Source organism: Ornithorhynchus anatinus, chromosome 2, assembly GCF_004115215.2.
Source record: "Ornithorhynchus anatinus isolate Pmale09 chromosome 2, mOrnAna1.pri.v4, whole genome shotgun sequence".
In the NCBI taxonomy this organism is placed as follows: domain Eukaryota; kingdom Metazoa; phylum Chordata; class Mammalia; order Monotremata; family Ornithorhynchidae; genus Ornithorhynchus; species Ornithorhynchus anatinus.
Window position 1 is genome coordinate 144,370,322 of NC_041729.1, and position 27,223 is coordinate 144,397,544.

A 27,223-nucleotide genomic window follows, 5' to 3' on the forward strand; every position below is an offset into this window, starting at 1 on the left:
GCCCACAGTCACACAGCTGACAAATGGCGGAGCCGGGATTAGAACCCACGGCCTCCCACTCCCACGCCCGGGCTCTTTCCGCTAAACCACGCTGCTTCTATCTTCACTAGGTGGTTAGTTCGCATCAAGAACTGGAGCCACGGATTACCCAGACCATTAGACAATGCAGATAATAATAATAATAATAATGTGGGTATTTGTTAAGCGCTTACTGTGTGCAGAGCACTGTTCTAAGCGCTGGGGGAGACACAGGGGAATCGGGTTATCCCACATGGGGCTCACAGTCTTCATCCCCATTTTACAGATGAGGGAACTGAGGCCCAGAGAAGTGAAGTGACTTGCCCACAGTCACAAGTGGCAGAGCCGGGATTTGAACTCGTGACCTCCGGCTCCCAAGCCCGGGTTCTTTCCACTGAGCCATGCTGCCTCAACGGGACCCCTCATTACTGCTTAGAGGGAGAATGCCATCTTGAGAAGGAAGCGGGGATTTTTATGTACCAGAGGAATTTCTGGACTGCCAAGCTCCGTTTCCGATCCAGACGAAGTCTGATCAGCGTTAGATAAGGAAGCATTTGAGCCCTGAATTACAGGGGCGGCTGCAGCCTGGAGACAACGTAGGGGAGGGAGGGAAGGAGAAGAGGGAGGAGAGAGAGAGAGGAAAAAATAAAAAGCGCCGTAAGTCACTCTCAGAGCCACTTCCAGACAGGAGAGCCTTTATAAGTTGCTCAAATCAATCACCTGCTACAACTATTTGGCAACACACTTAATTCTACAATTCCTCCTTACACCACCCCCCTCTCAGTCGATCATATTTAGTGACCGCTTATCGCTATTGTTCTTTTATTGCTATTGCTCTTGTCTGTCCGCCTCCCCCCGATCAGACTGTCAAAGGGCAGGGACTGTCTCTATCTGTCACCGATTTGTCCATTCCAAGCGCTTAGTACAGTGCTCTGCACACAGTAAGCGCTCAATAAATACTATTGAATGAATGAATGCATGCATGCAGACCGTTGTACTAAGCGCTTGGGAGAGTAGAAGAATAAACAGACATTCCCCGCCCACATGGTTATAGGCCAGAGAAGGAGACAGGTGACAGAAATAGACAAATTACAGATATGTACGGCTGGGAGACGGATAAAGGGAACGAAGCAGGGAGACTCAGAAGGGAGTTGAAGAAAAGAGGGTTTAGTCAGGGAAGGCCTCTTGGAGGAGATGGCCCTTCAATAAGGCTTTGAAGGTCGGGGAGAGAGTCCCCGTCGGCCGGGTATCAGGAGGGAGGGCGTTCCAGGCCAGAGGCAGGACGTGGGCAAGAGGTCGGCAGTGAGGTAGACGAGATAATAATAATGTTGCTATTTATTAAGCGCTTACTATGTGCAGAGCACTGTTCTAAACGCTGGGGTAGATACAGGGTCATCAGGGTGTCCCACGTGAGGCTCACAGTCTTCATCCCCATTTTACAGATGAGGGAACTGAGGCCCAGAGAGGTGAGGTGACTTGCCCACAGTCACACAGCTGACAAGTGGTAGAGCCGGGATTCGAACCCATGACCTCCGACTCCCAAGCGCGGGCTCTTTCCACTGAGCCACGCTGCTTCCAAATCGAGGTTCAGCGAGAAGGTTTAGCGTTAGAGGAACGAAAACGCGGGCTGGGCTGCGGAAGGAGAACAGCGAGGTGAAGTAGACTAGATCCCAGTCCTAGAGCTCAGGCTGGGCAGGATTTGGAAGCGGAAAGAGAGGAAGGGAGGAAGTGACGTTCACTCGCATCCGATAATATGCACACATTGGTGTCCCACATCGGGGGAGAAGCAGCGTGGCCTAGTGGAGAGAACACAGAGCCTGGGACTCAAAGGACGTGGGCTTTCATCAAGAGAAGCAGCGTGGCTCAGTGGAAAGAGCCCGGGCTTTAGAGTCAGAGGTCATGGGTTCGAATCCCGGCTCAGCCACTCATCAGCTGTGTGACTTTGGGCAAGTCGCTTCACTTCTCGGTGCCTCAGCTACCTCATCTGTAAAATGGGGATGAAGACTGTGAGCCCCACGTGGGACGACCTGATTCCCCTGTGTCTACCCCAGCGCTTGGAACAGTGCTCGGCACATAGTAAGCGCTTAACAGAATACCAACATTATTATTATTATTTGACTCTGCCACTTGTCTGCTGCGTAGAATGGTCACCTCACCTTCTCTGGGCCTCACGCTCCTCATCTGTAAAATGGGGACTGAAGCCATGGGGGACAGGGACTGTTGTCCAGCCTGATTATCTTGTACCTACCCCAGCGCCTCGGAAGTGCTTAACAAGTACCATCAGCGAACGAATGTGCACCCAGGTTTTCACCCTTGAGAAACAGCTTCTTAGGTGCAGGGCTTGGCTGGGCCCAGTTTCCTTTCATTCATTCAACAGTATTTATTGAGCGCTTACTATGTGCAGAGCACTGTACTGAGCGCTTGGGATGAACAAGTCGGCAACAGATAGAGACGGTCCCTGCCGTTTGACGGGCTTACGGTCTAATCGAATCTAGTCTAGTCTTTCATCCAAAGGAGCTGGTCCAAACAAGGTTTACAAGGGCCACTTTACATTTTTCCCCGGGCCAACTCACCTCACCCATTCACTCATTCAATCGCATTTATTGGAGCGCTTACTGCGTGCAGAGCACTATACTAAACGTTTGGGAAGTATAGTTTGGCAACAGATAGAGGCCATCCCTACCCAACAACGGGGTCACAGTCTAGGAGGAGGAGACAGACGACAAAACGAGACGAGTAGACAGGCATCAACAGCAGCCCTGCCTCCAATTCCGAGGGTCGGGAAATGGGGAGAATGGGGTCTTCTTCCTCCACATACAAATATCTAAACTGAGGAAGCAGGGCTTGCGAGTCACAGGACCTGGATTCTAATCCCAAATCTTCCACCTGCCCGCAGTGAAACTTTGGGCCAGCCACGGAGAAGCAGTGTGCCTTAATGGATAGAGACCATGGGCCTGGGAGTCAGAAGGTCCTGGGTTCTAATTCCAACTCTGCTATGTCTGCTGTGTGACCTGGGGCAAGTCACTTCACTTCATTACCCTATTTATTTTGTTAATGAAATGTACATCGCCTCGATTCTATTTAGTTGCCATTGTTTTTACGAGATGTTCTTCCCCTTGACTCTATTTATCGCCATCGTTCTCGTCAGTCCGTCTCCCCCGATTAGACCGTAAGCCCATCAAACGGCAGGGACTGTCTCTATCTGTTGCCGACTTGTTCATTCCAAGCGCGTAGTACAGTGCTCTGCACATAGTAAGCGCTCAATAAATACTATTGAATGAATGAATCTGAGCCTCAGTTACTTCCTCTAGAAAATGGGGGTTAAGCACGTGAACCCTATGTGGGACAGGGACCGTGTCCAACCTAACTTGTATCTACTCTAGTGCTTAGAAAAGTGATTGGCACATAATAAGTGCTTAATAAGTACCACTGTCTGGGCCTCAGCTTTCTCATCTGAGAAACGGGGATTAAAAAATTTGTTTTCCCTTCCAGTTAACCTGTGTCCAACCTGATTATCTGTATTTACTACGGGTCAGCACTTGGCAAATAGTAAGTGCCTACCAAAGATGATGATGATTATTATTATTATTGGCTTGGGAGTCAGAGGCCGTTCGTTCAAATCCAAGCTCTTGTCAGCTGGGTGACTTTGGGCAAGTCACTTGACTTCTCTGTGCCTCAGTTCCCTCAGTTTGAAAATGGGAATTAAGACCGTGAGCCCCACGTGGGACAACCTGATGACCTTCGATCTACCCCAGTGCTTAGAACAGTGCTTGACACCCAGTAAGCATTTTAATTAATTAATGATGGTATCTGTAAAGTGAGGTTGATTTTTCAAGTGAGAAATTTCTTCCCAAAAAACCTAGGCATGAATTGGGCTCTCTCCCACTTCCTTCTGTGTCACCCATGCACTTAGATTTGCACTTCCTTCACCCCCCTCTCAGCCCCACAGCATTTAAACAGTTATCCATAATTTATATTAATGTCCGTCGTCTCCTGTGGACTGTAAGCTCCTTGTAGGCGGGGAACGTGTCTACCAACTCTGCTCTACTGTATTCTCCCAAGCACTTGGTACAGGGCTCTGCACACAGTGAGCACTCAAAGATCCACCAATGATTGAACTAAGAAATAAGCATACCTGGGATGGCTGTTTTACGAAGTCACTGGAACTTGGCAGTTTCTCTTCCCTGGAAGCTGTAAGAACGGAGGATTAGTCCAGCAATAGCAAACAGCCTTCTTTAAACAAGAGCAAGTTTTAGCCAAGAGGTGAATGAATGGAAACAGCACGGCCTAGTGAAGAGAGAGCAGGCCTGGGAGGCAGAAAGACCTGGATTCTAATCCTGGCTGCGCCACTTGTCGGCTGTGTGACCTCGGGTAAGTTATTTCTCCATCCCTCGTCCATAAAAGGGGAATTAGCGAGCCCCATATTGGACAGGGACAGTACCCAACTGATTATTTTGTATCTACCCCAATGCTTGGTACAAAGTATGTGCTTAATGCCACTATTATTATTATTATTATTAGAATGAGCAGCAATATGGAGCCCAGGCTGTTACTTGGGGAAAGTCCCTGGACTGACCAGCTTTTGCTTCGAGAGACCGATGGAGCCGCTTAGGATTATAAGGCCACAACGGATGCTGAATGATCATCTTTCTTTAGAGACAACTGAGGGGCAGGGGAGAGGGAAAGAGGCCGGACTGACGTTCGCTCACTCCGCAAACGACCCCAGTACATCTTGGCTGAACCAGACCTCCGCATGGGAGTGACCCAAGTCTACATTTTGTCAATACGACAGACTGGAAAGAGTGCCTGATCAATGGTACTTATTGAGCGCTTGCTGCGTGCAGAGAACTGTACCATGTGCTTTGGGAGAGTAAAGTGCAATCGAATCGGAAGACACCAGGGGTTTCAAGTTGCGGATGGAAAGCTTGATTGCCAGAAACTACTCCCCAAGTGCTAGGCTACAAAAATAGCTGAAGGATTTTGCTTGTGGAGGGGGAAAAGGGAGAAGGATTTTAGATTTGATCGATCCTGAATCAGCTCACCTCTGCTGTTTTTACCCCAAGAGGCGGCTTGGCCTAGCGGAAAGAACTCGGGCCTGGGAGTCTCCTAATCCCAGCTCTGCCAATTACTTGCTGTGTGACCTGGGGCAAGTCAATTGACTTCATTGTGCCTTGTTTTCCCCAACTGTAAAAAGGGGATTAAATAACTGTTCTCCCTCCTTAGACGTCAACCCCTGCAGGATGAGGACTATGGACAATCTAACTTGCGTCTACCCCAGTGCTTAGTAAGTGCTTAACAAATAACGCTTAAAAAAAAAAAGGCATATCTTAAGGAGAGATAAAGTTACACCACAAGGAAAGTTTTCTCTGCAAGCTTCCTCAGCCTAGACCAAGTTAGGAAGTAGAGAGACACACCATCATAATCAGGACAGAAAAGCACTTTTTACGTGACAAACACTCTTCTTAGCGCTGGGGTAGATACAAGTGAGGGTGGACACAGTCCCTGTCCCACACAGGACTCACACTCTTAAACCCCATTTTCCAGATGAGGTAACTGACGTCGCGGGAAATGAAGTCACTTGCCCAAGGTCACACAGCAGACACGGTAGAGCTAGGATTAGAACCCATGACCTTCTGACTCCTATGCCCATGAGCTATCCACTAAGCGACACTGCAGCTCTGAGGAAAACTCAGCTCTACCCAGGGAACTAGAGGGTCGCTATTCAAGGAAAGACAACCTTTTTCTCCCCTTTTAATGGTATTTGCGTCTACCCCAGCGCTTAGTACGGTGCCTGGCACACACTAAGCACTTAACAAAAACATAGAAACAAAAAAAAAAAAGCAATGAATACCAAGATAAAAGAAATCCCCCGAGAACCACAAAGAAGGAGTGTGGCTTAGTGGCAAGAGCAGGGGTTTGGGAGTCAGAGGTCGTGGGTTCTAATCCCGGCTCCACCACTTGTCAGCTGGATGACTTTAGGCAAGTCGCTTCACTTCTCCGTGCCTCAGTTACCTCATCTGGAAAATGGGGATTAAGACTGTGAGCCCCACCTGGGACAACCTGATAACCTTGTATCTCCCCCAGCGCTTAGAAAGTGCTTGGCCCACATGAAGTGCTTAAATCCCACCATCATCATCATTATTATTATAAAGACAACCATATTGCCTGTAGGTCATCTGTCAGGATTGGAGAATATAATTAGTCATCTGGATGCAAGCTCTACTTTTTCCCTTCACCTCTGGAGCCGTTCCGTTTTAAGAGCTTTCACAGAGCAAAAATTGTAATAGTGGAGTTTTCCGTTACCTACCTATAGTACTACTAGGATTGGTTGAAGGTGGCTGAGGTGGAGCAGTGGCACTTGGAGGAGGTTTGTCAAAATCCAGAACTGATTCCTTAAGTTTATCCATTTAAAAAAAATAAAAAAATAAAACATCATGAAGGGGGAAACAGATTGGGCATTCACAGGAAGATTAGTTTATCTTCAGTACATTACAAGCTCATGCTTGACTTTTAGTTAGGATCTTAAAAGTCTGCTGGCCGGCAATATAGATCTGACCATTTATTTCTCCCTTCCAAGTCTTCCCAAACTCCCAGACTCTGGACCACCCACAAAATCCTTCACGGTCTTCCGACGTGAGAATTATTCCTAGTGCAGACTGAGCCTTGTCCAGCTCCCCAGCTCCATCTGCAATCATTCTGGTGGTGGATCCACAGAGATTTCTTGGTAATCTGGAAGTTGGTTGACCATCGCCTCGTTCCACGCGGTAAATTTGAGTCTCCACCCTCGACTCTCTCCCGTGCCACCGCCGCCCAGCATGGTGAGTTTTGACTTGTAGTGGATGGCTTTCCACTCGGTAGCCACCGGTCAAGCTAGGAATGGAACGGACAGGCCTCCGCTTGACTCTCCCTCCCGTAGCCGAGGCCGGTAGAGTCCTGGAAACTCTCCAGGTGCGATCTTGAGAGGGGGAGACTACCTTACTGAAAACTTCCACATACTAGACCACCTAAGCTTGTATTCTGAGTGTACACCAAATGGCTACTCTGTCACGGTGGGGTCGGTCTTCAGTCATTTTAGACTCAAACGAGACAGCCTGTGACTTATTTGAAAACACAAATAATAGGGCCACTCAAAGTAACCTAGAAGCTCATACTTGCATAAAGTTACAAGTTCCTTGAATGTGAGTCATGAGATCCTGCAGCTTCTCTCTTCTGAGCACGGGATCCTTGGGAAGGGTTGGGGAAGAAGAGAATTCGGAGGAGGCAGGCTGATACACCTAGTGAGAAACAAGCCTATGAGGTACAGTGAAGAGTGAAATTCAAAAAGAGTCAGTGGTTCGGGTTAATCAACCTTTGTCATCACCATAACTGAACAGACTTAAGTCACATTTCATGTTAGTTCCTGTCACCCCCTCCAAAAAGAAAAACACAAAAACCTACTTCCTACTACCAAGAAAATGTCAATAAGGGTGTGGTTGCTAAGTTTACAAGGAATGACAGGTGAAAATGCAACAGAAAAGGCACAAGGATGATTAACAATCGTCTCTTGAATAGGCAAGTTATAGAACAAAACAGGATTCGAGTCTAAAAAAAATACCCAAAACTTCCTTTAAGCTTCACCGCGATGAGAGTCTGGCAAAAAGTCAATAAATATCAAAAGCCTAGCCAAGGAAGGAAGCCTAGCCAAGGAAGGTGAGAAGATTAGTGCTAATCAAGAAAAAGACTAGCTTTCATTCCTGCTTCAATTGCCAGGTTATTTTCCCAAGTGGACACTATGTTTGTTTTGTTTCTAGGCATGCAGTGGATGGGTTCAACTAAAATGTAATGCTTTCCACTCTTACGGGTCACAGTGTTCAGATAATTCTTGGCTAAATTTTATGATCGAGGTAGGTCAAAGTTACACTAATTACATAAGCCATTCCAGTAAAGAATTTGAATATTTCTTATAGGCCATAGAGCCTGGGAATATATTTTGATACAATTTTTTTTTTATTAAAGGGAAAGTTTTCAAGTGTATGTCTGGCACCCCCTAGACTGTAAGCTTGATGTGGGCAGGGAATGTGTCTATCAATTCTGTCTTATCATCATATCGTACTCTCCCACGCATTTAGAACTCTGCCCAGAGTACGTGCTCAATAAACCTGAAATATTGATAAGTGAACACAGTCTGGACCGAGGGCAACCCAAATGCGAATGGAAAAAATGCTCTTTTAGGGTTGAGAAACGGCAAATAAGGACGGTATCTGCTAAGAGTTTACTATGTGTCAAACACTGTTTTTAAATGAATCTGATTTAGTAGACCAGCTAGGGCGACGGGTCAGAATGACTCAGGCCCTCTGATGGCTTAAGCTCAGGGAATGTGCCTGCTTGCTGTTGTACTGTCCTCTCCCAACCGCTTAGTACAGCGCTCTGCACATAGTAAGTGCTCAATAAATACGACTGCATGAAAGAACATGAACGTTTTCCTTACGGTTCTTCCTGAAGAATCATCCCTTTGATAGGGATATGGGACAAGACCCTAAACTCACAGTGACTGTGGTCCAGAATCTGACAGCTGATAGAACAACAACTGGAAAGCTGATTTTTTAAGTCTAACGGCCAAACTCTGATCCTCGCAAAAAACGCTAAAAGTAAACAGTGATGTTATCGATAACTGTCCTCCTTTCTACTTAGAATGTGAGCCCCATGTGGGACAGAGACCGTGTCCAAACTGGTTATCTTATATCTATCCCAGTGCTTAGCACAGTGCTTGGCACATAGTAAGCACTTAAATACCATCATCAAATATCGGGAGAATCGTCTTCCATCTATCCCCTTTACACAGAACCTGGATTTTAGGAGTGCAATTATGTTGCTCTCGCCGTTTCTGGATTGATGCACACGAAGAATACCGAGCTTTAGTGTTCTCACCAGCGACTGACAAAGAAGCAAGGTGGCCCGGTGGCTAGAGCATGGGCCTGGGAGTCAGGACTCGGGTTCTAATCCTGACTCCGTTACTTGTCTCCTGTGTGACCTTGGGCAAGTCACAAAACGTCTCTGTGCCTCAGTTACGTGGTTGGCAGAATGGGGATTAAGACTGTGAGCCACACGTGGGACTGTGTCCCACCTGACTGGGACCTATCCTAGCGCTTAGAACAGTGCCTGGCACATAGGCACTTAAATACCACAGCAGAACCAAAAATAACAACAACATAAATGGGTTCATCAACTCAGACCCCGGAGGGAGGAGGTTCAGCCATGCTATTTTCTGCTCCATTCTCTCCCCAAAGCATGGCATAGTGCCCAGAGCACAGGGCTGGAGGTCAGAAGGTCCAGGGTTCTAATCCTACTCCACCGCTTGTCTGCTGGGTGACCTTGGGCAAGTCACTTCTCTGTGACTCAGTTATCTCATCTGAAAAATGGAGACTGAGCCTGTGCGCCCCAAGTGGGACAGGGACCGTGTCCAATCCAATTTGCTTGTATCCATCCCAGAGCTTAGTACAGTGCTTGCCACATAGCAAGCATTTAAATTCCATAATTATTATCCCTCCTCCTCCAAGAAGCTTTTTCTGCTCCATCCCCACCAACTGATTTCCCAGAACCCTGAGCTATATCATCCCTTTCAGTCAACTTAGAGACTCAGTGACTTATGTGAGCTCAATTTATTTAGAACACACGGCTATAAGACGCAGCGTGGCCTAACGGCAAGAACCCGGACTTGGGAGTCTGAAGATGCGGGTTCTAATCCTGGCTCTGCCACTTGTCTGCTGCGTGACCCTGGACAAGTCGCTTCATTTCTCTGTGCCTCAGTTACCTCGTCTGTAAAATGGAGATTAAGACTGAGCCCCAGGTGGGACAGGGACTCTGTCCAACCTGATGACCTTGTATCTACCCCAGAGCTTAGAACTGTGCTTGGCACAAAGTAAGCGCTTAACAAATGCCATAATCATTATTTTGACGCTCATCTCCCTACTTTAGGATATAAACTCCACGGGGGCAGGGAACGCGTGACTCAGTTATTAGCCACTTCCCAAACTCCTAGTAAGTTCCCTGCTACTACCGAGGCAATTCGGTTCTTGTGTGTTCGAATATTTCACCTCGAGACCCCAGAGGAGTAATTTGTTTCGTTCGATGCACATCACGGTCCTGTCTTACACCAAACGCTAAGGGCAACAGATTTCTGGAAAAGAACGAGTTGTGGTGCACGACAGGACAGGCCACATCCAAAATTTCCGAGCCGTCACCCTCGTGCCTAGAAGTGATTTGCAACGGAACCTGTTTGCTTAGCCCACGGCATGCTGTTACATTACCCACTTGATTCACTTCATGGTCTTGTTTCGGTCTGCGCTCTCGTTTCTAGTTAATAAAAGATTCACACTTTCAGGAGCATAAATACCGACTGAAGATCTCAAACAAGTTTATTAAGTAGAACAAGCTTGAGTTTTCCAGATTAAGTGACTCCACCTGCTGGGTTTATCAGAGAGGACTTTCCTTCAAAGGCTTTTCCCTCTCAACCTTCACGACAAAAATGTCAAATTCGAGGAGGGGGGTGCGGCAAGGTGATGTTTTTGGGTCTGGCTACTGTAAGCCTGTGGTCAAATTCAGACCGAACAAGGCTAGAAGAGGAACTCGGCCCGATGGATATTCATAGAAGGAGCTTGGACACCCTATTTAATTCGATGGGAATGTTTTCAATGGGAATGTCTTGCCCAGAGCCTACATTACAGGCCACTGAGGAACAAAGTGGACTCCCCTTTAGAAGGTGAATGAGGGTCTGTGGTTCCCACTCTGAGCTTGGCTTAGTGGAAACAGCACAGGCCTGGGAGTCAGAAGGAACTGGATTCTAACCCGGCTCCGCCACATGTCTGCCGGGTGACCTAAGCCGAGTCGTTTCACTTTTCTGGGCCTCAGTTACCTCATCTGTAAAATGGGATTGAGACTGTGAGCCCCAATTGCGACAGAGACTGTGTCCAATCCCATTTGCCTGTACCCACCCCAGCGCTTAGTACAGTGTCTGGCACCTAGTAAGCGCTTAACAAATACCCTTAATTATTCTTCTCAGGGCCTCAGTCACCTCATCTGTAAAATGGGGATCAAGAGGGTGAGCCCCATGTGGGACAGGGACTATATCCAACCCCATTTGCTTAGTACAGTGCCCGGCACACGGTAAGCGCTTAGCACCACAATGACTATTATTATTAACAACAACAGCATCATAACCAAATAGTTACCCATCAACTCACATCTTTGGGTTCAGTGCTGCCCTTCCTGGGCACCAGCAGCTCTTTCGCCACAGAAGCGGGGGTGGCACCGCCGGACTTGGGAGGAGTCTGTAACTGCGGGGGCGGCGGCGGCGGCGGCTGCTGCTTCAGCCCATCGAGGTTGGTCTCCCAGAGCTTCGGGGTCTCCGGCTTTCGGGCCCGGTCTTCGGCGACCGGCGGCGTCCACTGCTTGGGGTTTTCCTGCTTCTGGCCGGGCGCCCAAGGTTTGGGAGGCTGCTGCTTCGGGTCGTTCTGCAAGTCAGCGGTCCAGGATTTCGGTAGCTCCGGCTTCCGGGGCTCCTGGGGGATCTGAGGCGTCTTGGGCTTGAGGGTCTCCTGTCCGGGCCCCTCCTGAGGGTGATCAGTCCCGGGTTTCACAGCGTCCGGCTTTTTCTGCTCCTGAGCCGCTCCAGGCTGGGAGGTGCCGGGTGGCGTGCCCTCCCAGGCCTTGGACGATTCCCGATTCTTCTCTGGATCCTTCAGGTCTATCAGGCCTTCCCAAGATTTGGGAAGATTGGGCTTCCTGGCATAGTTTGAATCCCAAGACTGCGGTTCCTCGGGTTTCTTGCTGGAATACTCCACTTCCGGCAGGTAGCGTCTGTTGAGAAACTGAATGAGAGGGATGTTCTGTTTCAGTGACGCGACGTGGCACGGTGGATAGAGCCCAGGTCCGGGAGTCAGAAGGACCCGGGTTCTAATCCCGGCTCCATCACACATCTGCTGTGTGACCTTAGGCAGGTCACTTCACTTCTCTGAGTCAATTCCCTCATCTGCGAAATGGGGATTAAGACTGTGAGCCCCATGTGGGATAAGGACAGTGTCTGACCGGATGCACCCCAGTGCTTGGAACAATGCTTGGCACATAGTAAGCACTTAACAGGTATCGAAATAATTATTAAGACCCTGAGACATTGTTCAAATAATAATAAATAATAATAAGGTATTTGTTAAGCGCTTACTATGTGCCAAGCAGTGTTCTAAGCACTGGGGTGCAGGGATTGTCTCTATCTGTTGCCAAACTGTACATTCCAAGCACTTAGTACAGTGCTCTGCAAATAGTAAGCGCTCAATAAATACTATTGAATGAATGAATGGGGTAGACACAAGATAATCAGTTGTCCCACATGGGGCTCACAGTCTTAATCCCCATTTTCCAGATGAGGTAACTGAGGCACAGAGAAGTGAAGTGACTTGCCCAAAGTCACACAGCTGACAAGGGGGAGGAGCTGGGATTAGAACCCACAACCTCTAAGATGTGAAGTTTGCTAGGGCGCTCTGGACTGATTACTGTCACCACCCTCTCTAGACTTTGAGGTTGCTGTGGGCAGGGAATGTGACTCTTGTTGTATTATACTTTCCCAAGTGCTTAATACAGTGTAGTGCACACTAAGTGCTCAATAAATATGACAATGAAGTGTGGGACTGTAGTGTAAGCTTCTTGTGGGCAGGGATTTACATCTACCAATGCTATTAATTTTCCCTGAGTGCTCAGCCCAGTATTCTACACACACTGGAAGGAGTCAATAGATACCACTGATTGCCAAAGAATCATAAGGCCAGATGTGAAGCTACTTGTTTTCAAGGCTTACTTTTTAATCTAAGACATATTATTAAGGAGTAGAAAATAGTTTAGAATTTTAAGGAGAGGGCTAGAAAACAATGGGTTAGCAGCTTTCTGGTGTCTCCCATGACTTCAACTACAATCTCGACAAGGATGATTCCCAAATCTACTTCTCTCCTGCTCTGAAGGCTGGGAATTTCCTCCTGCCTGCAGGACATCTCCACTTGAATGTCCCTCTGACAACTCAAACTTAACATGTCCAAACCTGAATTCCTCATCTTCCCACCCAAATCCTGTCCTCTCCCTGACTTTCCCCGTCACTATAAAGCAACACCGCTATCATCCCTCTCAAAAGCCCATAACCTCGGCTTTATTCATTCATTCAATCATATTTATTGAGCACTTACAGTGCAGACCACTGTACTAAACGCTTGGGAGAGTACGATATAACAATAAGCAGGCATTCCCTGCCCACAACGAGCTCACAGACTAAAAGGGGGAGACAGGCATTAATATACATAAATAAATATATTACAGATATACACACATATACATGGCACTTTATCCACAACTCAACTCATTCAACCCACACAGTCAATCTGTCACCAAATCCTGTTGATTCAACCTTCACAGCGACTCTAAAATCCACCCTTTTCTTTCCATCCAAACTGCTACTATGCTGATCCAAGCATTCATTTCTCACTGACTACTGCAGCGGGCTTCTCATTAACCTCCCTGCATCCTCTCTTTCCCGACTCCAGTCCATAAATCAATCTGCTGCTTGGATCATTTTTCTAAAAAAAATAAAAGAAAAAAAATCAAACGCATCCAGTTCATCTCTCCCCACTCCTCAAAAAAAAAGAAATCTTCCAATGATTGTCCATCCACCTCCAGACCAAAACAGAAACCCCTTCCTTACCATTGGCTTTAAGGCACTCAAATCCCTCTCTCTAAACTAACTTTGCTGACTTCCTACTATCACTGGGACATTTGTTTTACTATGTGCCAGGCACTGAACTAAATGCTGGGATGGAATCAAGACAACTGTGTTTGTCACAGAACGGGTCATTCATTCAATCGTATTTACTGAGCACTTACTGTGTGCAGAGCACTGTACTAGGTGCTTGGAAAGTTCAACAATTCAGCAAGAGAGAGAGATAATCCCTGCCCACACCGGGTTTACAACTAGAGGTGGGGGAGACGGACATCAATGTAAATACATAAAATGACAGATATGGATGTAAGTGCTGTGGGGCTGGGGTGGGGGAGAGCAAAGGGAGCAAGTTAGGGCGACGCAGAAAGGAGTGGGAGAAGAGGAAAGGGAGGGCTTAGTTTGGGAAGGCCTCTTATTGAAGGAGATGTGTCTTCAATAAGGTTTTGAAATGGGGGAAGAGAAATTGTTGGATTTGAGGAGGCAGGACATAGGCTAAGGGTTGGTGGCGAGATAAACGCGATCAAGGTCCAGTGAGAAGGTTACCACTAGAGGAGTGAAATGTGCAGGCTGGGGTGTAGTAGGAGAATAGTGAGGTGAGGAGGAGGGAGCAAGCTGATTAAGTGCTTTAAATCCAATGGTGAGGAGCTTTTGTTTGATGTGGAGGTGGATGGCCAGCTCTGCTCAACTGTATATATTTTCATTACCCTATTTATTTTGTTAATGAAATGGACATCGCCTTGATTCTATTTAGTTGCCATTATTTTTACGAGATGTTCTTCCCCTCGACTCTATTTATTGCCATTGTTCTCGTCTGTCCGTCTCCCCCGATTAGACTGTAAGCCCGTCAAAGGGCAGGGACCGTCTCTATCTGTTGTCGACTTGTTCATTCCAAGCGCTTAGTACAGTGCTCTGCACAGAGTAAGCGCTCAATAAATACTACTGAATGAATGAGTACCTATTGCAGTTTTTTGAGGAGCGGTGTGACGTCCTGAATGTTTTGCAGAAAAATGACCCGGGCAACAGAGTGAAGTACGGACTGGAGTGGGGAGAGACAGGAGGCTGAGAGGTCAGCAAGGAGGCTGATGCAGTCATCCAGGAGGGATAGGACAAGTGACTGGATTACAACAACAACAATTACGGTATTTGTTAAGCGCTTAGTATGTGCCAAGCACTGTTCTAAGCCCTGGGGTAGATACGAGGTAATCAGGTTGTCCCACGTGGGGCTCATGGTTTTAATCTTAGAGAAGATTAAGATTCTCTAAAATTAAAAATCTTAGAGAATCTTAGAGAAGCAGCGTGGCTCAGTGGAAAGAGCACGGGCTTTGGAGTCAGAGGTCATGAGTTCGAATCCCAGCTCTGCCACTTGTCAGCTGTGTGACTGTGGGCAAGTCACTTCACTTCTCTGTGCCTCAGTTACCTCATATGTAAAATGGGGATTAAGACTGTGAGCCCCACGTGGGACAACCATCCCCTCCTCCTCCATACCTTATCTCACCTTGGCTTCACGGACTCCATCCTCTCCCGGTTCTCCTCTTACCTCTCTGGCTGGTCATTCTCGGTCTCCTTCGCCGGCGCCTCCTCCCCCTCCCATCCTTTAACTGTCGGAGTTCCTCGAGGGTCGGTTCTCGGCCCTCTTCCGTTCTCCATTTACACTCACTCCCTCGGTGAACTCATTCGCTCTCACGGCTTCGACTACCATCTCTACGCAGATGACACGCAGATCTACATCTCCGCCCGTCCTCTCCCTCTCCCTTCGGGCTCACGTCTCCTCCCGCCTCCGGGATGTCTCCACCTGGATGTCGGCCCGCCACCTAAAACTCAACGTAAGCAAGACCGAGCTCCTCATCTTCCCTCCCGAGCCCGGTCCTCTCCCAGACTTCTCTATCACCGTGGATGGCGCAACCGTCCTTCCCATCTCTCGGGCCCGCGATCTCGGTGTCATCCTTGACTCGTCTCTCTCGTTCGCCCCACGCATCCTATCCGTTACCGAGACCTGCCGGTCTCACCTTTACAATATCGCCAGGATCCGCCCTTTCTTCTCCACCCAGACGGCTAACTTACCGCTACGGGCTCTCGTTATATCCCGGCTAGACTACCGTGTCGGCCTTCTCTCCGACCTCCCTTCCTCCTCTCTCGCCCCGCTCCGGTCTATTCTTCACTCCGCTGCCCGGCTCATCTTCCCGCAGAAACGCTCTGGGCCCGTCACTCCCCTTCTTAAACACCTCCAGTGGTTGCCCATCGACCTCCGCTCCAAACAAAAACTCCTCACTCTAGGCTTCGAGGCTCTCCATCACCTCGCCCCTTCCTACCTCTCCTCCCTTCTCTCTACTGCCCACCCCGCACGCTCCGCTCCTCCACCGCCCACCTCCTCGCCGTCCCCCGGTCTCGCCCGTCCCGCCGTCGACCCCCGGGCTGCGTCCTCCCGCGGTCCCGGAACGCCCTCCCTCCTCACCTCCGCCAGACTCATTCTCTTCCCCTCTTCAAAACCCTACTTCAAACTCACCTCCTCCAAGAGGCCTTCCCAGACCGAGCTCCTCTTCTCCCTCTACTCCCTCTAAACACCCCCCCTTCACCTCTCCGCAGCTTAACCCTCTTTTCCCCCCATTTCCCTCTGCTCCTCCCCCTCTCCCTTCCCCTCCCCTCAGCACTGTACTCGTCCGCTCGACTGTATATATTTATTACCCTATTTATTTTGTTAATGAAATGTACATCGCCTCGATTCTATTTAGTTGCCATCGGTTTTTACGAGATGTTCTTCCCCTCGACTCTATTTATCGCCATCGTTCCTCGTCTGTCCGTCTCCCCCGATCAGACCGTAAGCCCGTCAAACGGCAGGGACTGTCTCTATCTGGTGCCGACTTGTTCATTCCAAGCGCTTAGTACAGTGCTCTGCACATAGTAAGCGCTCAATAAATACTACTGAATGAATGGGAAGGATGGCGGTGCCATCTACGGGGACGGGAAAGCCACAGGAAGGACAGGATTTGGGTGGGAAAATAAGGAGCTCTGTTTTGGACAGGTTAAGCTTGAGGTGACGGGAGGACAGCCAAATAGAGATGTCTTCTAGACAAGAAGAAATGCAAGACTGCAGAGAGGGAGAGAGAGAGCAGGGATGGAGAGGTAGACTTGGGGATCATCTGCATTAAGGTAGTTGTTGAAGCCGTGGGAGTGAAAGAGCTCTCCAAGGGGGCAGGTGTAGATGGAGAATAGCAGGGGGACCCATACAGAACCTTCAGAAAACCCCCCACAATTAGGGGGTGGGAGGGAGAGGAGGAGCCCATGAAAGAGAAAGAGAATGAATGGCCAGAGAGATGAGAGGAGAACCGGAAGAGGAGGGAGTCAGCAAAGCCAAGGTTGGATAATGTTTCCAGGAAAAGGGGGTGGTCCACAGTGTCAGAGATAGATGAGAGGTCAGGGAGAAAGAGGATGGAGTAGAGGCCATTGGATGTGGCAAGAAAGAGATCCGGGGTGACCTTTGAAAGGGCGGTTTCTGTGGAGTGGAGGGGATGGAAGCCAGATTGGAGGAGGTCAAGGGGAGAATTGCAGGAGACGAAGTGGAGGCAGGGGGTGGAGACAACTCACTCAAGGAGTCTGAAGAATGGTAAGAGGGAGATGACGGCATCAAGGGAGGGCTTTTGTTTCTTTTTTTTAATGATAGGGGAGATGTGTGCATGTTTGAGAACAGTGGGGAAGAAGCCATTGGAGAGCAAACAGTTGAAGATGGCTGTTAGAGGGAGGGGATTCCCCTTCTCCCCTCAGAGGGCTCACAATCTTAAACCCAGTTTTACAGATGAGGTAACTGAGGCACAAAGAAGTGACTTGCCCAAGGGCACATAACAGAGAGGGATTAGACTCAGGTCTTCTCACTCCTAAGCCTGTGCTCTTCCCACTGCACCACGCTGCTAGTAAAACCCAATAGACACACTCCACTGCCCTAACAGCAACCTACTCTCTGTACCTTCATCTCATCTATCCCACCACCGACCCCTTGCCAACATTCTCCCTCAGACCCAAACTCCCTCCCCGCTTCATATTCATTCAGTCATACTTATTGAGCGCAGAGCACTGTACTAAGCCCTTGGGAGAGCACAATATAAACACACATTCTCTGCCCACAACAAGCTCACAGTCTAGAGGCAGTCCGCGACCCGCCCCACATTCGAAACCTTCAAAAAACAAAAACAATAAACCAAAAAACCCCTCATTCAAGAGGCCTTCCCAGACAAAGACTTTATTTTCTCCTCTCCAACCTCCCCCTTTCGTTGACTACGTACCTACTAAGCACTGATACCCAGCTTCCGAAGGCCATTGGTTCTAATCCCAGCTCCACCACTTGTCAGCTGTATAACCTTCGGCAAGTCATTTCACTTCTCTGGCCTCAGTTACCTCATCTGTAAAATCGGATTGAGACGGAGCCCCATGTGGGACAGTAACTTTGTCCAAGCTGTCTCCTCCTGTAGATCATAAACTCCTTGCAGACAGAGTTCATTCTAGCAACTCTTTTGTACTGCCCCTTGCCCAAGCGCTCGGTACAGTGCTCTGCACCAAGTAAACAGTGAATACCATCGATTGATTCCATCCTAGTATTTGAGTCAGTGATCCCATTTGCCCCATCAGACATTGAAGTTGGTAAACAAGGACTGCAAAATATGCAACTCAAATCCATGCCTCCCTTTCATCAGTTGGCTTCTAATCCAGCTAAACTTCTTACACTTTATTTCCCCTATCCCTAATCTGTTTCAATATCCGTCTTCCCTGTAGACTGAAAGCTCCCGGTGGGCAGGGATTACATCTCCCCACTCTGTACTAAGTGCTTTTGGGAAATCAGTGTTCCTGACCCAATCAATCACAGCTCCTCTCTGTCATCTGCGGAGAGCCAGATTCCAGCAAGGACGGAGTCTCCCCGGCTGCTCTCTCCAAAGAGGGCCTCTTCTTCTCCCACTCCCCCAGACTAACTGGCAAAGCGGGAGGAGTCTGCTTCCTTCTCCCTCACCCATGCCGCTTTGGCACCCCTTCACCTCACCCGTCCTTTTTCCCTCCCTTTGAAGCCCACATCGTCCACCTCTACCACCCACTCCAGATACTAGTCATGGTCACAGAATTCTCCACAGGCCCCGCCACCAACTTTTCGAACCATTTCAATCCCTTTCCTCACATTTCTTCTTTCTTTTATTCATTCAGTAGTATTTATTTATTGAGCGCTATGTGCAGAGCACTGTACTAAGCGCTTGGGGTGTACAATTTGGCAACAGATAGAGAATCCCTGTGCCATAAACGGGCTCACAGTCTAAACTGGGGAGACAGCAAAGCAAAAAAACAAAACAAAACGCATTGATCCTTGGGGACTTTACTACCCATATACATGTTCCCGACAGTTCTTCCACTGCCCACTTTCTACCTTGCCTCTATTCCACTGATCTCCTGCTTCCAGCCCCGCTCGCCCACTCACCAAATTGGACACACACTCGATATCATCCCTAGCCACTGCTCAAGCTCTACCCTCGCCAACTCTGAAATCCCCCTCTCTGACCACAATCTCACCTGCCTTCTCTCCCACACACCCCTCCCCGCAAATCTGTCCTGTTCCCCACCAGAGATCTCTGATCTTTTTACCACATCTCATTTCCTCAGGTCATCATACCCCATTTAGTCCCGTAACCAAACTACCTTTACAGACTCTGTCCTCTCCTGGTTCTCCTCATCTCCGGCCGTTCATTCTCAGCCTTCTTCACGGGGTCCCCCTCTGCCTCCCACCCTCTAACTGTGGGGGTCCCCCAAAGTTCAGATCTGGGTCCCCTTCTAGTCTCCATCTATTCCCGCTCCCTTGGAGAACTCATTCACTCCCATGCCTTCAACTACCCCTGACACCCAAATCTTCAGCTCTAGCCCTGCTCTCTCTCCCATTCTGCAGTCTCACATTTCCTCCTGCCTTCCAGACCTCTCTACTTGGATGTCCCACCGACGCCTCAAACTTAACAGGTCCAAAGAAGAATTCATCATCTTCCCACCCAAACCCTATCCTCCCTGATTTTCCTGTCACTGTAAACTGCACCACCACCCTTTCTGCCTCAAGGTCAAAACCTTGGCATTACCCTCTAGACTGTAAGCTCACTGGGGGTAGGGAATGTGTCCGTTACACTGTACTCTCCCGAGTGCTTACGACAGTAATCTGCACGCAGTAAGCACTCATATTTATTGAATTCTTAACTCACCCTCTCAATCTGTCACTAAATCCTGTCAGTTCAACCTCGACAGCATCGCTAAAATCCACCTTTTCCTCTCCATCCACATCATTACCACCTTAATTCAAGCATTTATCCTATGCCGCCTTGATTACTGTATCGGCCTTCTTGCCTGCCTCCTTTCTCGTCCCATTCCGGTCCATACTTCATTCTGTTGCCTAGATCTTTTTTTCCTACAGAAACATTCAGTCCATGTTTCCCCATTCCTCAAGAAAACTCCAGTGGTTGCCCAGCCCCCTCCCCATCAAACAGAAATTCCTTACCATCGGCTTTACAGCAGTCACCTTGCCCCCTCCTACATCACCTCACTACTTTCTTACTTCAACCCGGCCCGCACCCTCCGCTCCTCTAATAATAATAATATTGGTATTTGTTAAGCGCTTACTACGTGCAGAGGGCTGTTCTAAGCGCTGGGGTAGATACAGGGTAACCAGGTTGTCCCACGTGAGGCTCACAGTCTTCACCCCCATTTTACAGATGAGGGAACTGAGGCACAGAGAAACTGCAACCCACCCACTATACCTCCATCCTGTGCATCTCACCAGCGACCTCGTGCCCACATCCTGCCTCTGGCCTAGAATGCCTTCCCTCCTCATACCCGACAGGCAATTACTCTCCCCCTACTTCAAAGCCTTATTGAAGGCACATCTCTTTCAAGAAGTCTATCCTGACGAAGCCCTCCTTTCTGACTCTTTTAAATCATACTTGTACTTGGGTTTGCTCCCTCTATGCACCCCTCTCTCAGCCCCACAGCACTTATGTCCATATCCATAATTCATTTATTTATAATTAATGTCCATCTCCCCCTCTAGACTGTAAATCCATTGTGGGCAGGGAATATCCCTGTTATATTGTACTCTCCCAAGTGCTTAGTAGAGTGCTCTGCACACAGTACTACTGATTTATTACCTCATCGCCAACCTTTTGCCCACATCTTGCCTCTGGCCTGAAACACCCTCCCTTTTCACGTCCGACAGACAATTACTTTCCCCACCTTCAGAACCTTACTGAAAGCTCGTCTCCTCCACGAGGCCTTCCCTTAGCCCTCCTCTTCAACCACTCGTTCCGCATCACCCTTGCGCTTGGATTTGTACCAATTATCCACCCCTCCCTCAGCCCTATGGCACTCATGTACAAATGTATAATTTATATTAACGTCTATATCCGCCTCTAGAATGTACACTCCATGTGGGCAAGGAGCAGGTCTGTTATCCTGCACCCTCCCAAGTATTCAAATACATTTGATTACCTGACTTCATTACTTCCCTACTTTTAGATTTTCTGTTTTTAGGGAGTGAAGAGGAAAGGGAAGGGAGAGGGGACAGAGGTGAACACAGCCCTGAGACCAATGCAAAGATCCAAGCTGGGCCAAGGTAATCGGCGTACCTTGAGACATCTAGAATTTGTTTAAAATGTAGTCAGATGGCTTTAGAGTGTGTCCCCTGGTAGATCTCCTTAAGTGCTGGGATCAGCGCAGTACAGTACTCTGCACAATGTGGGTGCTCATTAAATAATGGCAGTGTAGCCTAATGGATAAAACACGGGAGTCAGAAGGACTCGGTTCTAATCCCAGCTCTGCCATTTGTCTGCTATTAGATCTCCGGCAAGTCACTTGAATGAGGCACAGAGAGGTTACCTCACCTGCAAAAAGAAGGCTTAGAACCGTGAGACCAATCTGGGATAATAATAATAATTATGGCATTTAAGGGCTTACTATGTGTCAGGCACTATACTAAGCGCCAGGGTGGATGAAAGCAAATGGGTTGGACGCAGTCCCTGTCCCAGGTGGGGCTCACACAGCCTCAATCCCTCTTTTCGAGATGAGGGAACTGAAGCACAGAGAAGTGAAGTGACTTGCCCGAGGTCACCCAGCAGACAAGTGGCGGAGGTGGGATTAAAACTCATGTCCTTCTGACTCCCAGGCCTAGGCTCTAGCCACTATGCCGTGCTGCTTCTCAACAGGGACTGTGTCCAAAACAATGATCTTGTATCCACCCCAGCACTCAGTACAGAGTGCCTGGAACACAGTAAGCACTTAGTGTTGCTTGGACTGACATTAAGATGGCAAGGTGGCAAAAGACGGCTGTCCGGAGCACCAAAAAGCAAGAAAGAAATGAACGCAATAGGTCCAGGCCCAGGATTCACTCCCACCACCAACTCCTCCTCTTTGCAAACCGTATGAATCCATTCACACGACCTCAGACATCGGTCATCTCCTTAAGCTTGGATCTTCAGGCACGAAACAGGGGCAGCTACATTAGCGGAATAACTCCTCGCGTCTTACCTCTTGCGCCTGAATTTCCGGCTGCCTCAGTTCCACGACGGGTTCTAGGAAGAGAGGACAAAACACCGAGACTTAACGATGAATACGATTTGATGTTAGAAGCATCACAGTCTGTGCTGATCTGTACTGGAAGCAAGCATGAGTTTCCTTCTGGGAAACGGGGCAGCGAGTCTTAAGCAATTAATTGTGATTAAGAGTGGCTGCTTTCAGGTTCTAATAGGGTACTTGGGACCATCACGGAAATAATCCTACTGGTTTTATGAGGAGCTCATGCAGATTGAGTAGGATTTCCCCATTAAATCAGTCTGTTCCCTCAAATGCAAGAAAAAGAAGAAAAAGCGTGCGGTGGGATGACGACGGACCTAATGGGGCAATTAAGCTTCAGAATTGAATCGTGAAGGCTAGAGTTGTCATCAAGAGCCACGCCGGAGTTGCAGAATAATAATAAGTCAAATCTAACACAGAAATAAATCCCATAAGAGGGCCACGACCCCCAGGTCTGACTGGATGCAAAGCGCGGATACAGATGCAACATGTTTCACACTGAACCTGATTCTGCCTTTGAAAAGTGTTTTTTCTTCAGTTCTTCCAATCCCTCTTTTTCCTTTATGGGATGGGGAATAGGAACGCTTTCAAAATAGCCAGAGTTCAACAGCTTAGATAATAGATCCTTCATATGTTTGTCTAAGAATAAAAAAGAAAAATGCAACATTTAAGACCGATGCTACCTTCCAAGATACATTTTTGTTTTGAACGGCATCTGTTAAGTGCTTACTGTGTCCCAGACACTGTACTAAGCACTGGGATAGATACACACTAATCAGGCTGGATACAGTTTGTGTCTCACATGGGGCTCACAGTATTAAATCCCCATTTTACAGATGAGGTAACTGAGGCACAGAGAATAATAATATTAATAGTGGCATTTGTTAAGCGCTTACTATGAGCCAGGCCCTGTACTAAGCAATGGAGTGAATACAAGCAAACTGAGTTGAACACAGTCCCTGTCCCACATGGGGCTCACAGTCTTAATCTCCATTTTACAGGTGAGGTAACTGAGGCACAAAGAAGTGAAATGACTTGCCCAAGGTCACACAGCAGACAAGTGGTGGATCTGAGATTAGAACCCAGGTCCTTCTGCCACCCAGGCCGGTGTCCTAACCACTACACCATGCTGCTTCTCTCATTTGTATATATTTTTAGTACCCTATTTATTTTGTTAATGAGGTGTACATCCCCTTGATTCTATTTATTGCTATTGTTTTTGTCTGTCTCCCCCGATTAGACTGTGAGCCCGTCAATGGGCAGGGACTGTATCTGCTGCCGAATTGTACATTCCGAGCGCTTAGTACAGTGCTCTGCACAAAGTAAGCGCTCAATAAATACTACTGAATGAATGAAATTTGTTTCAGATAAAAGTTGCAAATCTGCAGATATGGACCAGCTAGGGTAACTCATAACTCCACTCAGCCCTACAGAACAGGCTTGCCACACTTAAATTCAATCCACCTTGCCAAACATAACCCAAAACCGATTGGGGCTTGCTTCATCGTGCTCTTTATCCCACTCTTCTCCACACACCTGAGAAGGGGAATTGCCTGATCTTATCCAGAACCTAGGTGGGAAGTTTCCAGGCTTTAAGAGCAAGTATGAAGGAAGCATAAGCTTAGAAGGGTTCTTGCTCATGCTGCAAAAACAAACATTTAGGCAAATCCATATTTATCTTTACATGAAATCATTTGTTAAGCAGGTTTATCCTGTGTTGGTACTGCTTTGTTCATTCAGTCATATTTATTGAGAGTTTACTGTGTGCAGAGATTTGTTCTTCCTCCAGCTTTCCCTCTCTGTACATAAGTTTGTGTCTCTCCCATTAGATTGGAAGTTCCTCCTCCTCTAGACTGAGTTCTCTGTGGGCAGGGTTAGTTCCAAGTCTGCTGTGCTTAGAACGCTGTCTGTTGTCCAAGTCTCTTTCAAGTGCTTAGAACTATATTCTGCGTACAGCAAGCGCTCATATACCCACGAATGATAGGTAATGGAAGATACCTACATTACAGGCTTAGGAGGAGGTCATCAGAAGGCATCTAGATTAAACTGCAAAATGTAAAAATGCTCAAAAACGTTCAGACCATGACTCCCCACTCGTCAAGGACCTCCAGTGGTTGCCCATCCACCTCTGCATCAAACAGCAATTCCTCACCATTGGCTTTAAAGCACATAATCAGCTTGCCCCCTCCTACCTCACCTCGCTACTTTCCTACTACAACCCAGCCCACACACTTCGCTCCTCTGATGCTCACCTTCTCGCTGTACCTCGATCTCGTCTATCTGGCCGCTGACCTCTTGCCCACATCCTACCTCTGGCCTGGAAGGCCCTCCCTCCCCACATCAGACAGATAATTGCTCTCCCAAGCTTCAAAACCTTATTGAAGGCCCATCTCCTCCAAGAAGCCTTCCCTAAGCCCCACTTTTCCTCATCTCTCACTCCCTTCAGCGCCGCTCTTACTTGCTCCTTCATTCATCCTCCCTCCTACCCCCACAGCACATATATTTTCATCTGTAATACATCTATTTATATTAATGTCTGTCTCCCCCTCTAGACTGTGAGCTCATTGTGGGCAGGAATGTGTCTGTTACAGTGTACTCTTCCAAGCGCTCAGTTCAGTGCTTTGCACACTGTAAGCGCTCAGTAAGTACAACTGAATGAAGTGAGGGCAACATCACGGTAGTAATCTCTGAAGGATTGGTTTCCAAACTAGAATCAGTGTGCAGAGCACTGTCCTAAGGAGAAAAGTTGACCAAAGATGATCTCTAAGACTCTTGGTTAAGATCTGGTAATGATGTTACCCAGACAACTTGTGGAAATAGTAACTTTGGTATTTGTTAAGCGCTTACTACATGCCAAGCACTGTTCTAAGCGCTGGAGTAGATACGGGATAATTAGGTTGTCCCATGTGGGGCTCACAGTCTCAATCCCTCATTTTACAGATGAGGGAACTTGCCCAAAGTCACACAACTGACAAGTGGCAGGGCGGGATTAGAACCCACGACCTCTGATTCTTAAGCCCGGGCTCTTTCCACAAAGCCACGCTGCTTCTATTGAAAGGACTCAAATACTTTTGATCTAAGTTCCCCGTGGTCAGGGAACATGTCTACCAACTCTGTTGTACTGTACACTTCCAAGCGCTTCATACAGTGCTATGAGCAAGGACTCAATAAATGATCTGCAAACAGGGCGGGGAAAGGTAGTTACCCAGTTCAGCAGTTAGAGAAATCTAATACGGAGAAGCTATTCTTGGTTTCACTGTCAGGAAAAAGAATCAGTTGGGCAAAGATGTCAGGATGGTTTGATGCATAATATTGAGGGGGGAAAAAAAACCCACTTGCATCTGCAGACGCTAGATCAGGCAGGTCTGAGGACACTTCAGAAAGCTGAGCTTTAGTCACTGGACTCGATAAGGAAAAGAATAAGGCTTTAAGAGCCAGGATGTAATTAAACATAAGTCTGAAGAAACTGCAGCAGAAAGATGAGGCAATCACAGAGAAGCAGCATGGCTTAGTGGATAGAGCACGGGCCTGGCAGTCAGAAGGTCACGGTTCTAATCCCCGCTCCTCCAGTTCATTCATTCATTCAATCGTATTTATTGAGTGCTTACTACGTGCAGAGCTCTGTACTAAGTGCTTGGAATGTACAATTCAGCAACAGATAGAGAATCCCTGCCCACCAAAGGCTCACAGTCTAAATGGGGAGACAGACAACAAAACAAAACAAGTAGTCAGGCGTCAGTACCATCAAGATAAATAATAATAATAATGGCATTTGTTAAACGCTCACCCTGTGTAAAGCACAGTTCTAAGCACTAGGGAGGATACAAGGTGATCAGGTTGTCCCATGTAGGGCTCACAGTCTTAATCCCCATTTTACAGATGAGGTAACTGAGGCACAGATAAGTGAAGAGACTTGCCCAAAGTCACACAGCTGACAAGCAGCTGAGCCGGAATTTGAACCCATGACCTCTGAATCCCAAGCCCGGGCTCCTTCCACTAAGCCACACTGCTCCTCTAGAATCAGAGATATATTCACTTGTCTGCTGTGTGATCTTGGACAAGTCACTTCACTGGGCCTCAGTTCTCTTATCCATAAAATGGGGATTGAGACTGTGAGCCACAGGTGAGACAGGGACTGTGTCCATTCATTCATTCAACAGTATTTATTGAGCGCTTACTATGTGCAGAGCACTGTACTAAGCGCTTGGAATGTACAATTCGGCAACAGATAGAGACAAACCCTGCCCACTGACGGGCTTAGTCTAATCGGGGGAGACAGACAAAAACAATAGCAATAAATAGAATCAAGGTGATGTGCATCTCATTAACAAAATAAATAGGGTAATAAAAATATACACAAATGAGCAGCTAAGCACAGTGCTGAGGGGAGGGGAAGGGAGGGGGGGAGGAGCTAGAGGGAAAGGGCGGGAAAAGGGGGCTTAGCTGAGGGGAGGTAGAGGGAGCAGAGGGCAAAGGGAAAGCTCAGTGTGGGATGGCCTCTTGGAGGAGGTGAGCTCTCAGTAGGGCTTTGAAGAGGGAAAAAGAAAGAGTTAGTTTGGCAGAGGTGAGGAGGGAGGGCGTTCCGGGACAGCGTGAGGACGTGGGCCAGGGGTCGACGGCGGGATAGGTGAGAACGGGGGACGGTGAGTAGATGGGCGGCGGAGGAGCGGAGTGGGCAGTAGAAAGAGAGAAGGGAGGAGAGGTAGGAGGGGTGAAGGTGATGGAGAGCCTCGAAGCCTAGAGTGAGAAGTTTTTGTTTCGTGCGGAGGTTGATGGGCAACCATCGGAGGTTTTTAAGGAGGGGAGTGACAGGCCCAGAACGCTTCTGCAGGAAGATGATCCGGGCAGCGGAATGAAGAATAGACTGGAGGGGGGAGAGACGGGAGGAAGGGAGATCAGAGA

At 48.0% G+C, this 27,223-nt stretch overlaps 1 protein-coding gene and 1 non-coding gene across 7 annotated transcripts in view; both read right to left on the reverse strand.

Moving 5' to 3' along the window:
- Positions 1–27,223, reverse strand: part of CAPRIN2 (caprin family member 2) — a 72,537-nt gene that overhangs the window by 24,908 nt on the left and 20,406 nt on the right. For 2 of the 6 annotated variants that reach the window (XM_029058235.2, XM_029058231.2), the window contains exons 6-12: positions 22,826–22,960; positions 22,277–22,320; positions 11,238–11,864; positions 10,309–10,350; positions 7,170–7,292; positions 6,326–6,410; positions 4,154–4,209 (exon numbers count right to left, since the gene is read on the reverse strand). In XM_029058235.2, coding sequence (XP_028914068.1) covers positions 4,154–4,209; positions 6,326–6,410; positions 7,170–7,292; positions 10,309–10,350; positions 11,238–11,864; positions 22,277–22,320; positions 22,826–22,960 — 1,112 coding nt within the window. Of the gene's footprint in view, positions 1–498; positions 604–4,153; positions 4,210–6,325; positions 6,411–7,169; positions 7,293–10,308; positions 10,351–11,237; positions 11,865–22,276; positions 22,321–22,825; positions 22,961–27,223 lie in introns of all 6 variants that reach the window. The other 4 variants (XM_029058230.2, XM_039911229.1, XM_029058232.2 and 1 more) reach the window with 3 other exon arrangements.
- Positions 6,847–6,984, reverse strand: LOC114809449. The gene has a single exon (XR_003757233.1). It is a non-coding gene; the product is annotated as a small nucleolar RNA SNORA7 (small nucleolar RNA).